Raw genomic sequence first — 15722 nt, forward strand, 5'->3', positions numbered from 1 at the left:
ATTCTTTTTTATATAATTTAGTTATAATACACCACATGCTATTAAAGGTATTTTTTGCGTGGTGCCTGTTTATGCTAAAATGCACTATCTAGAATCCTGAGGACGGAGATACATGTATATTACCAAACCAGAAGGACTGACAACTTGATAATGATAGATACCCAACTCAGCGAGTGAACTTCAGCACACATGACAGCAAACAGGTGAGTTGTAAATTTGTTTATTATTGTTGTTGATTTGCAGTTGATGGGGACGACATGAAGGAGATGGCAGACGAGTCCGGGATGGAGTTTGAGACGTTCGTTGCGGAGAGCGTGCGGGCGCTGACTCGGGAAAACATGGGTGACATCACCTTTCACTACTCTGTGGAGATACAGGAGGAGGATGTCACATGTAGACAGGTATGTCTGGTGCCAGGCTGTGGTACTGCATGTAGTGGTCAACAATCCGACTTAGACTAAGGTCCCAGTTCGAAAAAGTTCATGGGCTGTTTTTCTGCACCTTGTGGCTCCCGTGGTAGTTTTGGGACCTGGCCAGGCACTAGGTTGAATTTAGGTCTAATTTAGACTGAAAACGAACCTGGGACATTATAAAAAATAGACAATGTGACTTACCCGTGGGGAACACAGAGGGGTACCCACAGTATCTGGAAGTCCACTGGGACAAATTTGTGGCTTCTACGCCCGGCCAGGGCAACATCCTTGACAGGCACTGGTGCAATTGGGACGTAAACCATAGTGGGGTCATTTAACTGTAGGGTATTGTCTCAGAACCCAGAGGTGCTGGTTTCAAATCCTGACATGCTACCAGTCTTGTGCCATTAATTAAGAGGAGATAAACCTTGCAAGACTGAGGTACAACAAACCATAAACCAAATAGTGACTAAGTGAGTGACTGTGTTTGTGACTGTGACATGTATATTTTGTAAACTACAATGTACATCTTATTTCTTTTGCTGCCTATGACATTTCTTTGGTGTTTTTTCTCATTCCAGTTCTCTTGGAAGAAGTACATACCATCAGAAAAAGTCAGGGTGAGTGCCTTTGTGTTGTTTTATGTGCTACTCAAAATGATTTATCAAGTTTGTATTTACGGGAGGGTCTTTTTACCGAATGCCCACAAACGCCCACTCTAGAGAAGTCCGCGCTGCACGAATCTCTTTTTTTTTGCTTGGAATATGTCCACGTTGTGCTCCCATGTATTAATCCTGAGTTTCAAGTCAATCCATTGACCCGAAGTGACATAAATAAAAGTTTTCGATTCTCGATGGTCTTTTTAGCGAACGCCCACAAAATGTCTTTTTAGCGAATGCCCACTATATCCACAAAAATATCGGCCGTCGCGCAACGACACCTAAACCTACCGCCACAAACATGTTCAAGATGGTGTCCCATTGATGTGTACGGAGTTTCCGTGCTTTACAAGCATTTTAAGTCCCTGTTTTTGGTCAAAATGTACGCGCCGATACTACCATACATTAACAATAGCAATTCAAAATGGCGGGCACTAGTCATGTGACCTCCTTGCGGGACTGTTCTATAAGTATCGCGGGAGGGACTGTTGTAGCATAGCTAATCATACAAACATTTTAGAGTGAATTCTGAACAAGATTTTCATTTCATAGTGCTATCATCTGACTGATATTTACATTGTGGTCCTTTTTTCTGTGCTATTATTACCCAGGTTTAAGGAAATTAGTGCAAATATGGATATTGATTCACCTCAGTGCCCAATTAATGTACAAAAGGCTCAGACACATTAGTGTTATAAACCTGACTAGGGGCAGGTAACCAATACTAGAAAAACATAGCTATTTATTATTAACAATACTATTTACATTATAATAATAACTCTTCACCAAACTGGACTTTTCTTATCTTTATTTATCACAGAAACATTGTTACAATGAGGATTTGATTAGATGAGTATCTGTTACAGTGTGCACAAACTTATTAAATACTTTCACTCCCTAAATATTTTTAAAGTATTGTAAGAAGTTGACATATAAACAATATTAATTGCATTATTTGTGTGCAGTAAAATGTGACCACATGCTATCAATAGCCTAATAAAATGTTGGAACATGGCACAAGCGGGCTCCTCTTCTGAGTACAGAAAGGAAATGTTTTATAACATTTACTAGTAGTTATTACGTAGAATATTTCAACTGTAAAATGTACCTTTATTAACATTTACAAACAAATTGTTTTTTCTCTTCTTAATAAATGACAACAGTACAGGTAAGTAAGGTGTGTTTACTTTTATAACAGGCCAGGTAAGACGCCGTACAGGTAAGTAAGGTGTGTTTCCTTTTATAGAAGACCAGGTAAGACACCGTACAGGTGAGTAAGGTGTGTTTCCTTGACTACAGACTAGGTAAGACGCCGTACAGGTGAGTAACGTGTATTTCCTTTCATTACAGACCAGGTAAGACACCATACAGGTGAGTAACGTGTATTTCCTTTCATTACAGACCAGGTAAGACACCGCACAGGTGAGTAAGGTGTGTTTCCTTTGCCTATATACCATATAGGCCATTATACAGGTGAGTAAGGCGTCTTTCCTTTGCCTACAGACCAGATAGGGCACTTTGCAGGGGAGTAAAGGTACTTTCCTTTGCCTATAGACCAGATAGGGTATTACACAGGTAAGTTAGGTGTCTTTCCTTCGCCTATATACCAGATGGGGCATTATACAGGTGAGTAAGGTGTCTTTCCTTTGCCTATAGACCAGATAGGCCATTATACAGGTAAGTAAGATGTCTTTCCTTTGCCTGTAGACCAGATAGGGTATAATACAGGTGACTGAGGTGAGTAAAGCAACTTTTCTTTGCCTATATACTACCATATAGGCCATTATACAGGTGAGTAAGGCGTCTTTCCTTTGCCTATAGACCAGATAGGTATTATACAGGTGAGTAAAGCAACTTACTTACCTGTATAATGTCTTATCTGGTCTGTAATCAAAGGGAATACACGTTACTCACCTGTACGGTGTCTTACCTGGTCTGTAATGAAAGGAAATACACGTTACTCACCTGTACGGTGTCTTACCTAGTCTGTAGTCAAGGAAACACAACTTACTCACCTGTACGGTGTCTTACCTGGTCTGTAATCAAAGGAAATACACGTTACTCACCTGTACGGTGTCTTACCTGGTCTGTAATGAAAGGAAATACACGTTACTCACCTGTACGGTGTCTTACCTAGTCTGTAGTCAAGGAAACACAACTTACTCACCTGTACGGTGTCTTACCTGGTCTGTAATCAAAGGAAATACACGTTACTCACCTGTACGGTGTCTTACCTGGTCTATAATGAAAGGAAATACACGTTACTCACCTGTAAGGTGTCTTACCTAGTCTGTAATGAAAGGAAATACACCTTACTTACCTGTACGGTGTCTTACCTGGTCTGTAATGAAAGGAAATACACGTTACTCACCTGTACGGTGTCTTACCTAGTCTGTAGTCAAGGAAACACAACTTACTCACCTGTACGGTGTCTTACCTGGTCTGCTATAAAAGGAAACACACCTTACTCACCTGTGCGGTGTCTTACCTGGTCTGTAATGAAAGGAAATACACCTTACTTACCTGTACGGTGTCTTACCTGGTCTGTAATGAAAGGAAATACACGTTACTCACCTGTACGGTGTCTTACCTAGTCTGTAGTCAAGGAAACACAACTTACTCACCTGTACGGTGTCTTACCTGGTCTGCTATAAAAGGAAACACACCTTACTTACCTGCACGGCGTCTTACCTGGCCTGTTATAAAAGGAAACACACCTTACTTACCTGTATGGTGTCTTACCTGGTCTGTAATCAAAGGAAATACACGTTACTCACCTGTACGGTGTCTTACCTAGTCTGTAGTCAAGGAAACACACCTTACTCACCTGTACGGTGTCTTACCTGGTCTGCTATAAAAGGAAACACACCTTACTTACCTGTACGGCGTCTTACCTGGCCTGTTATAAAAGGAAACACACCTTATTTACCTGTATTGTTGTCATTTATTAAGAAGAGAAAAAAACAATTTGTTTGTAAATGTTAATTTTACAATTGAAATTTTCTACGTCATAACTAAATGTTATAAAACATTTCCTTTCTGTACCCAGAAGAGGAGCCCGCTTGTGCCATGTTCCAACATTTTATTAGGCTATTGATAGCATGTGGTCATATTTTACTGCACACAAATAATGCAATTAATATTGTTTATGTGTCAACTTCTTACAATACTTTAAAAATATTTAGGGAGTGAAAGTATTTAATAAGTTTGTGCACACTGTAACAGATACTCATCTAATCAAATCCTCATTGTAACAATGTTTCTGTGATAAATAAAGATAAGAAAAGTCCAGTTTGGTGAAGAGTTATTATTATAATGTAAATAGTATTGTTAATAATAAATAGCTATGTTTTTCTAGTATTGGTTACCTGCCCCTAGTCAGGTTTATAACACTAATGTGTCTGAGCCTTTTGTACATTAATTGGGCACTGAGGTGAATCAATATCCATATTTGCACTAATTTCCTTAAACCTGGGTAATAATAGCACAGAAAAAAGGACCACAATGTAAATATCAGTCAGATGATAGCACTATGAAATGAAAATCTTGTTCAGAATTCACTCTAAAATGTTTGTATGATTAGCTATGCTACAACAGTCCCTCCCGCGATACTTATAGAACAGTCCCGCAAGGAGGTCACATGACTAGTGCCCGCCATTTTGAATTGCTATTGTTAATGTATGGTAGTATCGGCGCGTACATTTTGACCAAAAACAGGGACTTAAAATGCTTGTAAAGCACGGAAACTCCGTACACATCAATGGGACACCATCTTGAACATGTTTGTGGCGGTAGGTTTAGGTGTCGTTGCGCGACGGCCGATATTTTTGTGGATATAGTGGGCATTCGCTAAAAAGACATTTTGTGGGCGTTCGCTAAAAAGACCATCGAGAATCGAAAACTTTTATTTATGTCACTTCGGGTCAATGGATTGACTTGAAACTCAGGATTAATACATGGGAGCACAACGTGGACATATTCCAAGCAAAAAAAATGAGATTCGTGCAGCGCGGACTTCTCTAGAGTGGGCGTTTGTGGGCATTCGCTAAAAAGACCATGCGTGTATTTACTAGATAAATGTGTATAAATGCAAATACGTTGCAACTCATCTGTAAGCTGCAATATCTTAGCACTGTGCAATGTGAGCCATTAGCCCAATCAGAATTGCCCCAGACGGTCACCAAAATATCATCATCATCGCGGGCTCCTTGCCCGGACCAAGTCCACCCTCTCCTTCCAGACGTCTCTGTCCCCCATAGCGTTCTTTAGGTCTTCGACCCGAAGCCCCACATCATGGGCAAGCTGGTCTATGTAGGTTAGTCGAGGTCGCCCTGCATGTGTATACCCGTGTGCTGGCTTCCACAGTATCAAAATATCAGTTGAATAAAACACTTGGTTATGTGTAAAGAATCTCTTTATTCATTGACTTATTTTACCAACATAATGATACTGTTCGTGGATGTTAATTTAGAGGAAGGCTCAACAGTTTTTCTTCTCTGCAAATGTAATTAGAAACATGTTGTTGCCATTTTCAGCTCCAGACAGTTTGATGCAGGGAAGGTCATCTGTAGGGATAAAAAAAAGTAGATGTGGTACAAGATGTCATCATTTAGTTATTTGTTTGTTGTTTGATTGTTTCTTTCCAGGATATCTTGAACAAGCTTTAACCTTCTCCCTACTACCTGACCTGTTAATCAATATGAAGGTGCTGCCATAAGGCTGTCTAAGAAGGGAGAGGGTTAAAGCAGCTACTAATGCTGAAATAAAAGATGGAGCCATTGTTGCTCTGAACCATATACTGATAGCCATATTTGGATGAACAAAAGAGGTTGAATGTTCAGAAATTTGTTTTGTTGATTCTGTTTGCCTAGGAAATCTTTTTGGTGCTGTTTATTGGTACTTTTTTTACTCAAGAAGCCGTGGATGGATCCTTTCGATATCCAGTATTAAAGAGGGTATGGGTTGGGAAAATGAATGTCATGTTCCATAATGGACCTTCTATCGGATTTCTAAGGTACTAGTACTGCAGTAGAATGTGAAGTTTCATATCTCATGTGAACATGCTATGATCATGATTTTTTATTCATCTGTATAGTTATGACTGTAGACAATGTACATGTAATGAGTCAGCAAACTACAGTGACTGACAATGTCATGCTTACAAATGGACATGATACATGGCCTGTTATTTGTTATTTACCTGTCTGTTGTTGTTGTTCCAGTTCCAGTTGGGCAGTATGAAGTTGCGAGAGGCAGCCAGTCCTGGCGAGGCAATGCAGCAGATATTTGACCACGCCCTGGGTAAGGTGGAGGAGCTGAGACACACCATCTCTGATGTACAGAAGGAGAAGGACAGACTGTCCGGGGAGAGGACCAAGGCACTGGAGGTCAGGATATGTTGTGGGGAAAATTTTGAGCACAGCAGTAAGAAGATAACTGAATATTGCAAACCCATTTGATATTGTGGTATGGGGGAAATAGATTCACTTTCACGACATTTGATTTCAATGTAAAGAACAAATGTAAAGTGATCAAAGAATTGTGATGATGGAATTTTAGCAGTTGAATAGTGGCAGCAAAAGTTGCTAGAATGAACAAATCAAGATCTCCAAACCTGCTATGGAGCTAATGGTCTGAACATGAAACTAAATGGACAGTGAACAAGATTTTGTGTGAGGGAGTGAGTGATTTAAATCAGATCACAATCTCTACCCGTAACACTATATACTAGCAAGATGAATACCGGTATTTTAGTAGTTTAATTGAAAGATTAAGAGCCCCCTATGGTTTCAAAATTTTCAAGATGCACGTAGCTGTTTAATTAAAAAATGGCCACTGACCTTGTCGAACACAGAGTCACATTAATCCCTCAGTTTATAGCTCTTGCTCTGATTGATCAAAAGTGTGCTGTAATTCGTTTTTGATTTGTAGCAAGATTCCTTACCTGTCAGTTTGTTTATGTGTTCTTGTAGAGGCTGGAAAAGTATGTGGCACAGAAGGAAGAAATGGAGGGAGACCTGTACGCCAAGTTTGTTGTTGTCGTCAACGACAAGAAGGCCAAAATCCGTCAGCTGAAAGACGAGTTGGCGCAGGCAAGAGAAATGGCAGCTACGCAACAATCCAGGTATTTTTCATTTCAAGACTTTGGAGATTGAATAATTTCATTCAAAAATGCCTCTGCACAGTGTTGTCACCAAAAAGCTTCCTTTGGCAGTTGTTTGAATTCATCTATAATTACCATAATTCCAACTACCAGTACTCTAATTGCATAATAAAAACTGAATTTTGTGAAGTTCATTTCACCCCAAAATTGATGTAAATTCTTTCTATTTTTTTTCTTTTAATGGTTTCAATTTGTATTATGGATAAACTAAGCTAACCAACACTACAAATAAGTTGGGACTTACCCCAAATTTTCAGCTGACTCTGTCAGCCTTGTTCATGGAATGGAGTCAGCTGAAAATTTGGGGTAAGTTCCAACTTATTTGTAGTGTTGGTTAGCTAAATTAAAGTTTAGTTTATCCATATTGTCATCCATACCAACACAGATGAACTTACATGCTTAGATTTTAATTTGTGTTTGACTAGAAAAGTCAGCCAGACCACAAAACGAGACGCCCCATCAGGGTCATCAGAAGACAATGACACAGACAAGAACCCTGATAGTGAAGATGAAGAAGATGGAAACACGACAGACGAGGAACGGCCGAAGAGGAAGGTGTGGAGGAACACTGCAGGGGGTGGGGGCGACCTCGACCTTGAGCTGGGAGGGGAAGACGAAGGAGGGGCCGACCTTGAACCTGCTGCTAAGAGGTACAAGTTAACCTTTGAACTTTCACCTTTTTGTGTCCCTGTCAAGGAAGTAACATGTAGATTCTGTATCTGTGTAATGTTGTTGATACCTGGGCTGTGATAACATCACAACTATTTACTACCAAGGGATGTTTTGGGTTGCTACTTGTCTTTTATATTTTTTTATGTCATACCTGTGACATGAAAACGTTCGATATGGGTGTTCCTGACCATGTGATAACTATTTCGAACGGGCCGAATACGGCACGGTTGAAAATTCAAATACCGGATTCGGACGTTAGAATTACTGTTGTTACAATCTTCTGTTCGATGGCACAACATTTTTTCAACTTCTGGTGCATTTCGTATCGAAATATGTGTTTTCTCAGGTGGGTATGACATCAATAAAATACAACACGGTGTATTCCGTATCACCCTCGGTCCCAGCCCTCCCGCAGATCAGCCTCTTTGGCCGTCGGGCGATCCTTCCCGCGGTCGGGCTGGTACCTCGGATGATACGAAATACACCGTGTTGTATTCTACTTGTATCACACAGGCTTCCATCGGATACCTTGAATGCCCTGACTGAACCACTGTAAAAAATTTGAGCACCTGGTCCGGACATTGGAATTGATGCTATAATAAAAATGGCAATCGTTTGTGTGAGAACACAGTTAATCACGGTAAATTTTTGCATCATTTTTGGTCGTCCAAATGTAGCCCTCCTATGGACTGGTGCTTTGGAATATGCTGTGTTGCACTCTATATCTATTACTGGGTTTGGGATGAATGTATTATATTATGTGCTTCAGGAGGAGAAGAAGAGAGCCTGCTCCCAGAAGAGATGAAGCGGTTTCCAAGCCTACCATTCCAAAGGGAACTTCACAGCGTAGCCAGTAAGTATAGTACAACCATACTTTACTGTGTTAACGTTTGATACAGGTGTTCTGGACTGGATAATAACTAGGGTTATTTCATGGGGTTCCACTGTTATCATGCAGGTTTCCATATAATAATTTCTGCTGAATGATCAATGTTTTCTATTTTTCAGATCCAGTGATAGGTCCTCCCCTTCAGGAGTACCCAGAATTCCCAGCCGCCAATCATCTGGCAGATCCAACAGGTCAGGTGACCTTGATCCAGATGACCTTTTTGATGAGTTGTGAAGTGCCCATTTCACATGAACTGTTGGTCCATAATGTTTCTGCAATACATTTATTTACATTAACAATGTATGCAAAAATGTATCAATGAATTTTTTAACAATCTAACAGTCAAGGTGCTTTGAAGAAATGCTTTTGAAAAAAGTGCTATGTTATGAATTTCATGTAGTAGATTCCATGGACCAAATTTGAATTCTAAGTCTTTATAACCAATGAATTGTTATGAATTTGATGAAATGATAGTTTGAGACAATTCTGACTTTTAGACTTGTAGCTTGCAACTAGGAATATACAATGTTGTCAAGTAGAAATAGATGAGTATATGACAATTGTTGATGTTCTACAAAAGGAGACATACATGTATGTTTGACAGTTGTTGAATGTTGTCATCAAAAGTATTGGCATGATATAACATCAAGACATAATCAAACATGGGAATAAAATATGACCTCATAATTCTATTTTTTATCACATTCAAAACCTTTTCCTCTGAATAGACCAAACCCATAGCCCACCCACCTGTGTCAAAACACAGAAATGCAGATATAATGTTATAAATAATATATAGACATACATGCAGATTGTAGTGTAGTACATTTTAGGTAACATTAGGACTCATATTTATCTGAGTGTGTTGGCATTGTAGGATAGTCTTAGCAATGAAATAAAAGAAATGTATGATTTTTCTAATGAAAGCCTCTTTATTTTGATGTTTACAATGACTGTTGTACATTTTTGTAACAAAATATCGAACACAGTTTTCTCAACATGAAAGTTCCTCTGTGTCAGTAGAAATCATTCTGAATGTAGTTTCCAATGCACTTTACTTTACACCAAGTACATCAGAAACTTACACATTGTTTATTGTAATGAAAATAGTTTTTTTTTATTTTTTTTTATTCTGTTTTCTTTAGCCAGGGTGACCCAACTCAGTGTAAGTAAGTCACTGCTTTACAGTGGGGCCCTGGATAAAAGTAGTTTTCCATATCAAACAAATTAGACGTTGAATAAAAAAAAAGATACATTTTGTATTGCAACTATTGGTAACACTGCTATGAAGGGTAGACAAGTTTTCCAGGTAAATAATAATGGATGATGGATTCTCCTGCTGTTGATGAGGGAGATGTTCTACATTTGCTGGCAAATATCATTTTGTATTGTTCGTGTTACGGAGTGATGACGACATATTGCGACTGTTGGCGGCGCTGGGCAAGGAAACAGCAGCTACAGCAACAGCAGATGCACAGCACGATGCCACCGAAGAACAGCAGAAACACCACCACAATAACCGCAATGATCCAACCACTGCAGTACACAACAAAAATTGGTCATCAAGTGTCAGAAGGTCACAGGAGAAGGCATGAACCTCTATGTATTACATGTCTCCAATGTGTCCTAGAACACTGGGTCACCCTTTGATTCTCGATATTAAAGTGTGTCGGGTTCTTTAACATGCAGCAGTTTGATATACCTGAAGACTTAAGCTAGTATGATAGTATAGTTATCCAATAAAAACACTGTGATACTTTCACAAAGGACAAGATAATCAGAGACTGACTACACCTTGATTAAAAGCGACCTCTGACAGGGCATGAGAAAATTGCAGCGCAGAAATGCACAGCTATGCCTTAGGGTTGATGCAAAACCACATACAAGAGCCCATCAGTACTAGCATAAACTCCAACACTAATTCCTTTTTAAGACAACACTTATTCCTTTTTAAGACAAAACTCTCAGCACAGATTCCTTATTTTTCATCTTTTCTTATGAATGGTTATTTGATAGATAGAACTTTATTGCTCGACATTTGTACATGGTACAAAGTATGGCAACGACTGTTACACAAAGTACAAAATAGGTGTAGAGAATAAGACTTGATATCCTAATTAACGTAACAAGAAGGGCTGAGACATTAGTCTTTGATATAGTGTTACAATCGAGTTGGGCTATACATGAGATTCATTACTCTTTCTAATAGCAAAGCAGTCTTTGATATATTTGCCTATCCTTGCATTATGGGAGTCGTGGCATCCAAAGATATATACAAATCTGTCTGTAGCATCGAGTCTCTTGAAATCTGCTGTACTGGATTCGAGAAATGTGAATAATTCATTACGTAAAATAGCGTATCTAGAGCATTCCATTAAAAAGTGAAATTCATCTTCAATATGCTTTGGACAGAAAGGGCAGAACCTTTGGTCAGGGGCTACATTGTAATATCTACCTGTTTCAATATTCAATTTATGGCTGCTGATTCTTAACTGAGTAATCGCTTTTCGAATTTCAAAATTATTTATATCATAAAGGTATGTTTCTTGTTCATAACATTCTTTTGACTTGCTAAGAAAAGACAGCTTTGAATTGTTTTCAATATGTCAACTTACGCCAGGCCCACGAGGATGTCACTGGGGTTGCAGCAGTAAGTCTGTGGGATCCGGTTAGAGTCGTAGCAGCAGGCGGTGGCGTTGGGCGAGTCTCCCGGCTGTGGGCAGAATAGCGGGTAGGGCGGGTCGTGTCCTACCGGGCACGTGAACTGAGCTAGCGCTCCTGTGGAAAAGGAATTTCAGCATTCACTTCCCTATAAAATCCAAAAGAAAACTCGGGCACCAGGACAAAATAAATGCTTCCGTGAATTTCTAATTCTATATATTATTGTGAATGGATCAATTTCAAAGGCATTTTTCTGCCCATGCAACTCAGGACCCATCCCAAGCCAACCTTCCCATCCTGTGGGAACAACTTTGGACCCGGACCAAGCCAACCTTCCCATCTTGCCAGTTGCACAATCTTCCAACTCACATCTTGTCAATCTACAAGTTCAAGTAACTGCAGACAAACTCCAAGACAAACACAGACCAAAAACAAGACCTTCATTTTTAGGAAGGTAAAAATTATTGACCAGCTCTGCAGCCGTCTTCAGGAATATTGACCCCCCAAAAGTCACATTCTGCCAGTAATGAGGGCCCCAAAGGGGGGGTACCGACAACGCTCTACGCTAAATTCGGGAGGGCCGGCTACGTAATACGCTAAATTATGGACGCTTCATTACGCTCTACGCTAAATTACGAAGTTTCCAAAAGCATTATGCAAATCTTTATCGTCTTTTGGCCGAATTCCACCGACGGCAGAACACGTGAAGGGGAGATCTAACAACTTGAACTTATAATTCCATCAACAAGATTCAAACAGCTACTTAGACGATATAAAAGCGCCCGTCTTGCTGGCCAGAGGCGGCGACAGCAAATTTCTTATGTCACATAATTTTCAGCACTTGTAGCATCGAAAGCGGAGGCGCGACAATCTTAGGGGCGTACGGGCCCATGCTCCCCCGGGAATATTGTGAAATCTTGACCCTCTGAAACACTATTTTCTGCATTCTGAAGGGCAAACTTTGCTCACAGACTAAGCTATTAAAGTTGAATGGCATTTCAACTAGAAATTCACATGGTTTTAGCTTTACAACGCGCCCCCAAACATCATTTTCAGATTTCGAGTGCTGAAATTAGTGAAAGCACGAACTGTCGCAAGGTACGTACGGGAAAAATTTAAAATTTGTACCCTCTGAAACACCATTTCCTGCATTTTGAGGGACAAATTTTGCTGGCAGGCTATATGCTCAATGTAATGACATTTCTGTCAGAGACAAGTTTTTGAGGGCGACGAGCGCTGGAGAGTCGTGAGCACCGGAGGCCCAAGCCGTCGCACAGAGGCCAAGGCCAGCCCAGAGAAAAAATTGAAATCTTGACCCCCTCAAATGCCATTTCCTGCACACTTTGCTTGTTTAATAAGCTAAGTTCGGTGAAGAAATTTCTACTAGTTGGGAGGCGACGGTCCCGCAACGTATTTTCACCATGTCCACTGCCGAAGGGGTGAGCCAATTGCAAGGAAGGTCCGGCGAACTTTTGAAATCTAGACCCTTTGAAACGCAATTTCATGCATTTTCACGGGTAAACTTTGCCGGTAGACTAATTAAGTTTAATGAAATTTTGATTATGCTTTACGAACAATTCATATGAATTACGTTTTACGGTAAAATCCGGTTAGCTTCTACGTAATACGTTAAATTGAAGGGGCCAATATCGCTCGACGCAAAATGCACCGATTACGCTCTACGTTGAATTCGAGCGGTCCCGCTACGGAGTACGTAGAATTAAAACCGCCGATTACGCTCTACGGAAAAGGGCTTTGGGGGCCCCAGTAATGGATAAGATGTGATAGGAAGCTAGATTTTAATTTCATGTCACATTCTGATCATTATCATCGATATAAATCATCTCTAAATGATATAATTTAGCAACTTAATCCAGGAATGCCAATTGTTTCCAGCAGATTAAGATGTATATAGATCGAGTCGAACAGACCGCATATTCTTACTTTGAGACTAGTCACTAGCTACAAGAACGTTAACAACATTTTTCTCAAAGACGTCTTGGATAGCGAAGGCTAAAATGTACTTATGTTACAGTAGTGACAGAGGCCGTGTCCGGACGTATGCAAATTAGGTTACATCAAACACCTGTGCCATGTGATGTCATGACGTCACAACAAACATCCGCACCTAAGGTTTGTCAATGGATAACTTTACTGAACAAATTTTTGCGCAAGACCGCACGATTTCTTTTAGGATTAAAAGAAGAAAATGACATTATTTGTAGATATATCACAGGGTTGAGTCGTTGCAAATCTAGTGGAAAACAAGTGCGCTCACACTGAGCGGCACATAACGTTATAATATTGCCTGCTCTTCTTGTACCTTTGGTGGCCTTTATTTATTCGCTATATTGTTTTCACTCGACGCATCTTAACTTTGGCAAACTGTACAACAGATATTAGTGGGGACAGAAATTTTCCCAAATCATCATCTACAACAATTGCAAGTTGAACACAACTTTGATTTGTAGATAACGTTACAGAAAAGCGAGTAGCTTGCTATTTTAACGATAGCCAACGACTAACGGAATTAGCCACATGTTCTAACAGGTTCGTTGATAGATCGGCATGTACTTACCGTACATCATGGCGAAAGAAATCACCAGGAAGAGTGTGTGGGCCGTACTCGCCATTTCTTCCGTTTTTTGAAAGGCACGAGTTCTGTGAATCTGCAAGAAGTCTGGAAAAGTGTTTTTCGGTAAAAGCGTGCGCGCGGGTTTATATCGCCACGCCTCCTCCAAGTTGTTGACTCGGTAGGGGTGCAAGGTTTTGCCGCGCCAACGCAACGATCAGGTAACTTCCGGTGCAAAGTCGAAAATAGGTCTATTTTTTAAGGGGAGAGGTCTCTATATATCATCGTAATAGAGTCGCAAAATGTTAAGATTAATCATCTAATTACTATAAAGAATGCGGTTAGAATACACCTTCAAGTGTAGAATATCACCCTTAAATAGAGTGAGAAAAAAATAAAATGAAAAATGTAACATTTGCGGGCAAATTCATAATCTTATCTTTACATGGTAAAGCCTAACAAAATACTGCTCTGTTCATTCTTACTCAAATGCATTCATCAAATACATGTATATGTTGACCAGCCCTTCCAGCTATGTCCTACCACTTGCTACATAATGTGATCGAACACCACAGGATATTTGCTACTTCACCAGTAACCATGGTGACAGCCGTCTGGCCCAGGTCATTGACCTTGTTTAAAGCCGAAGAAGAGAAAACAAGAAGAAAAAGCCGAAGAAGAGAAAGCAAGAAGAAAATGAAGAAAAAACTTCAATGAATGTTACAATTATTAAGGATCTAAACTAGATCCACCCTCCCATTTTATGGTTAACGAATTTTCCCTAAGGTTCACACAGGTGGATGCCGTGGACTCACCTGTGGTTACCTGGCCATGTCTTGTGACCGAAGAGGGGAGGGGCAGTGCACGTGGTGTCATTAACCTTAAGAAACCTTGCGTGACGGAAGTTTTCTTAACTTGTTGAGGCAGACCACCGGAAGGGTGGAGCATTTAAATCAATACTACATATCAGAAAGATTTGACAAAACTCCGGAACTTTGTGATAAAAAGCACATACAAGAAGGCGTATACCATGTAGTGTAGAGCTCGAGTAGTCAATGTCGATATTGGAACCTCGAGAGCGCTAACCTCCAACAAGAAGGCATTTCGACTCATCTTATTAGGACTCCTCAATTAAACATCATTGTAATTTTTTTTGTATGTCGACAGATATTTTTCAGCATTTGGTCTATAGTGCTTACATTTCTGTGTGAATGACATTAAAGGAAACCTAAGCAATATTACAGCGTCAAAGTGGAAATATTCTGAATAAGGCAATCTGCATGATATTCACATCTACTGCACTGTATTCTCACATTTACATCATAATTTGATACTTTGAGCGGTTAAAAACAGCCCAGAGACAAGTTGCACGAGGATATTCCTTATCATTGTACCCCAAAAAAATAAGGACTTGATCTGGAATCCTTGTGCAACTCATTCCCGCGCTGTTTTTAACGGCTCAATTTATGAAATAATGATGTAAACGTGCTAAATTAGTGCATTAGATGTCAATATTATACAGACTGCCTTATTCAGAATATTTCCACTTTTAACAATGTGGTATTGCTTTGGTTGCCTTTAAGTGGCAGTCGGGGTGGGTCCAGGTACAGAACATCCAGGTGCAGAGGATCAGATTGAGGTCCAAACTGATCCCGGTCATAGTCGTACTGTAGTACTGTATCATGGTATTTTG

The 15722-nt window shown here is 40.0% G+C and overlaps 2 protein-coding genes across 2 annotated transcripts in view; one reads left to right on the top strand and one right to left on the bottom strand.

The window, feature by feature from the left end:
- LOC118411285 (DNA repair protein XRCC4-like) overlaps positions 1-9717 on the top strand; it is an 11405-nt gene extending 1688 nt beyond the window's left edge. Inside the window, exons 3-9 of the mRNA XM_035813463.1 lie at positions 244-401; positions 995-1033; positions 6295-6459; positions 7045-7196; positions 7661-7885; positions 8677-8760; positions 8916-9717. Coding sequence (XP_035669356.1) covers positions 244-401; positions 995-1033; positions 6295-6459; positions 7045-7196; positions 7661-7885; positions 8677-8760; positions 8916-9030 — 938 coding nt within the window. The 3' untranslated portion in view covers positions 9031-9717. The remainder of the gene's footprint in view (positions 1-243; positions 402-994; positions 1034-6294; positions 6460-7044; positions 7197-7660; positions 7886-8676; positions 8761-8915) is intronic.
- Positions 9718-10179: 462 nt separating this feature from the next.
- LOC118411289 lies at positions 10180-14185 on the bottom strand. The gene is made up of 3 exons (XM_035813468.1): positions 14036-14185; positions 11412-11574; positions 10180-10332 (listed from the first exon to the last, which is right to left on the bottom strand). The coding sequence occupies exons 1-3, from the start codon at positions 14088-14090 to the stop codon at positions 10194-10196; spliced, it is 357 nt and encodes a 118-aa protein (XP_035669361.1). The 5' UTR covers positions 14091-14185; the 3' UTR covers positions 10180-10193.
- Positions 14186-15722: the final 1537 nt, after the last annotated feature.

Source organism: Branchiostoma floridae, chromosome 3 (assembly GCF_000003815.2).
Source record: "Branchiostoma floridae strain S238N-H82 chromosome 3, Bfl_VNyyK, whole genome shotgun sequence".
Taxonomy (NCBI): Eukaryota; Metazoa; Chordata; class Leptocardii; order Amphioxiformes; family Branchiostomatidae; genus Branchiostoma; species Branchiostoma floridae.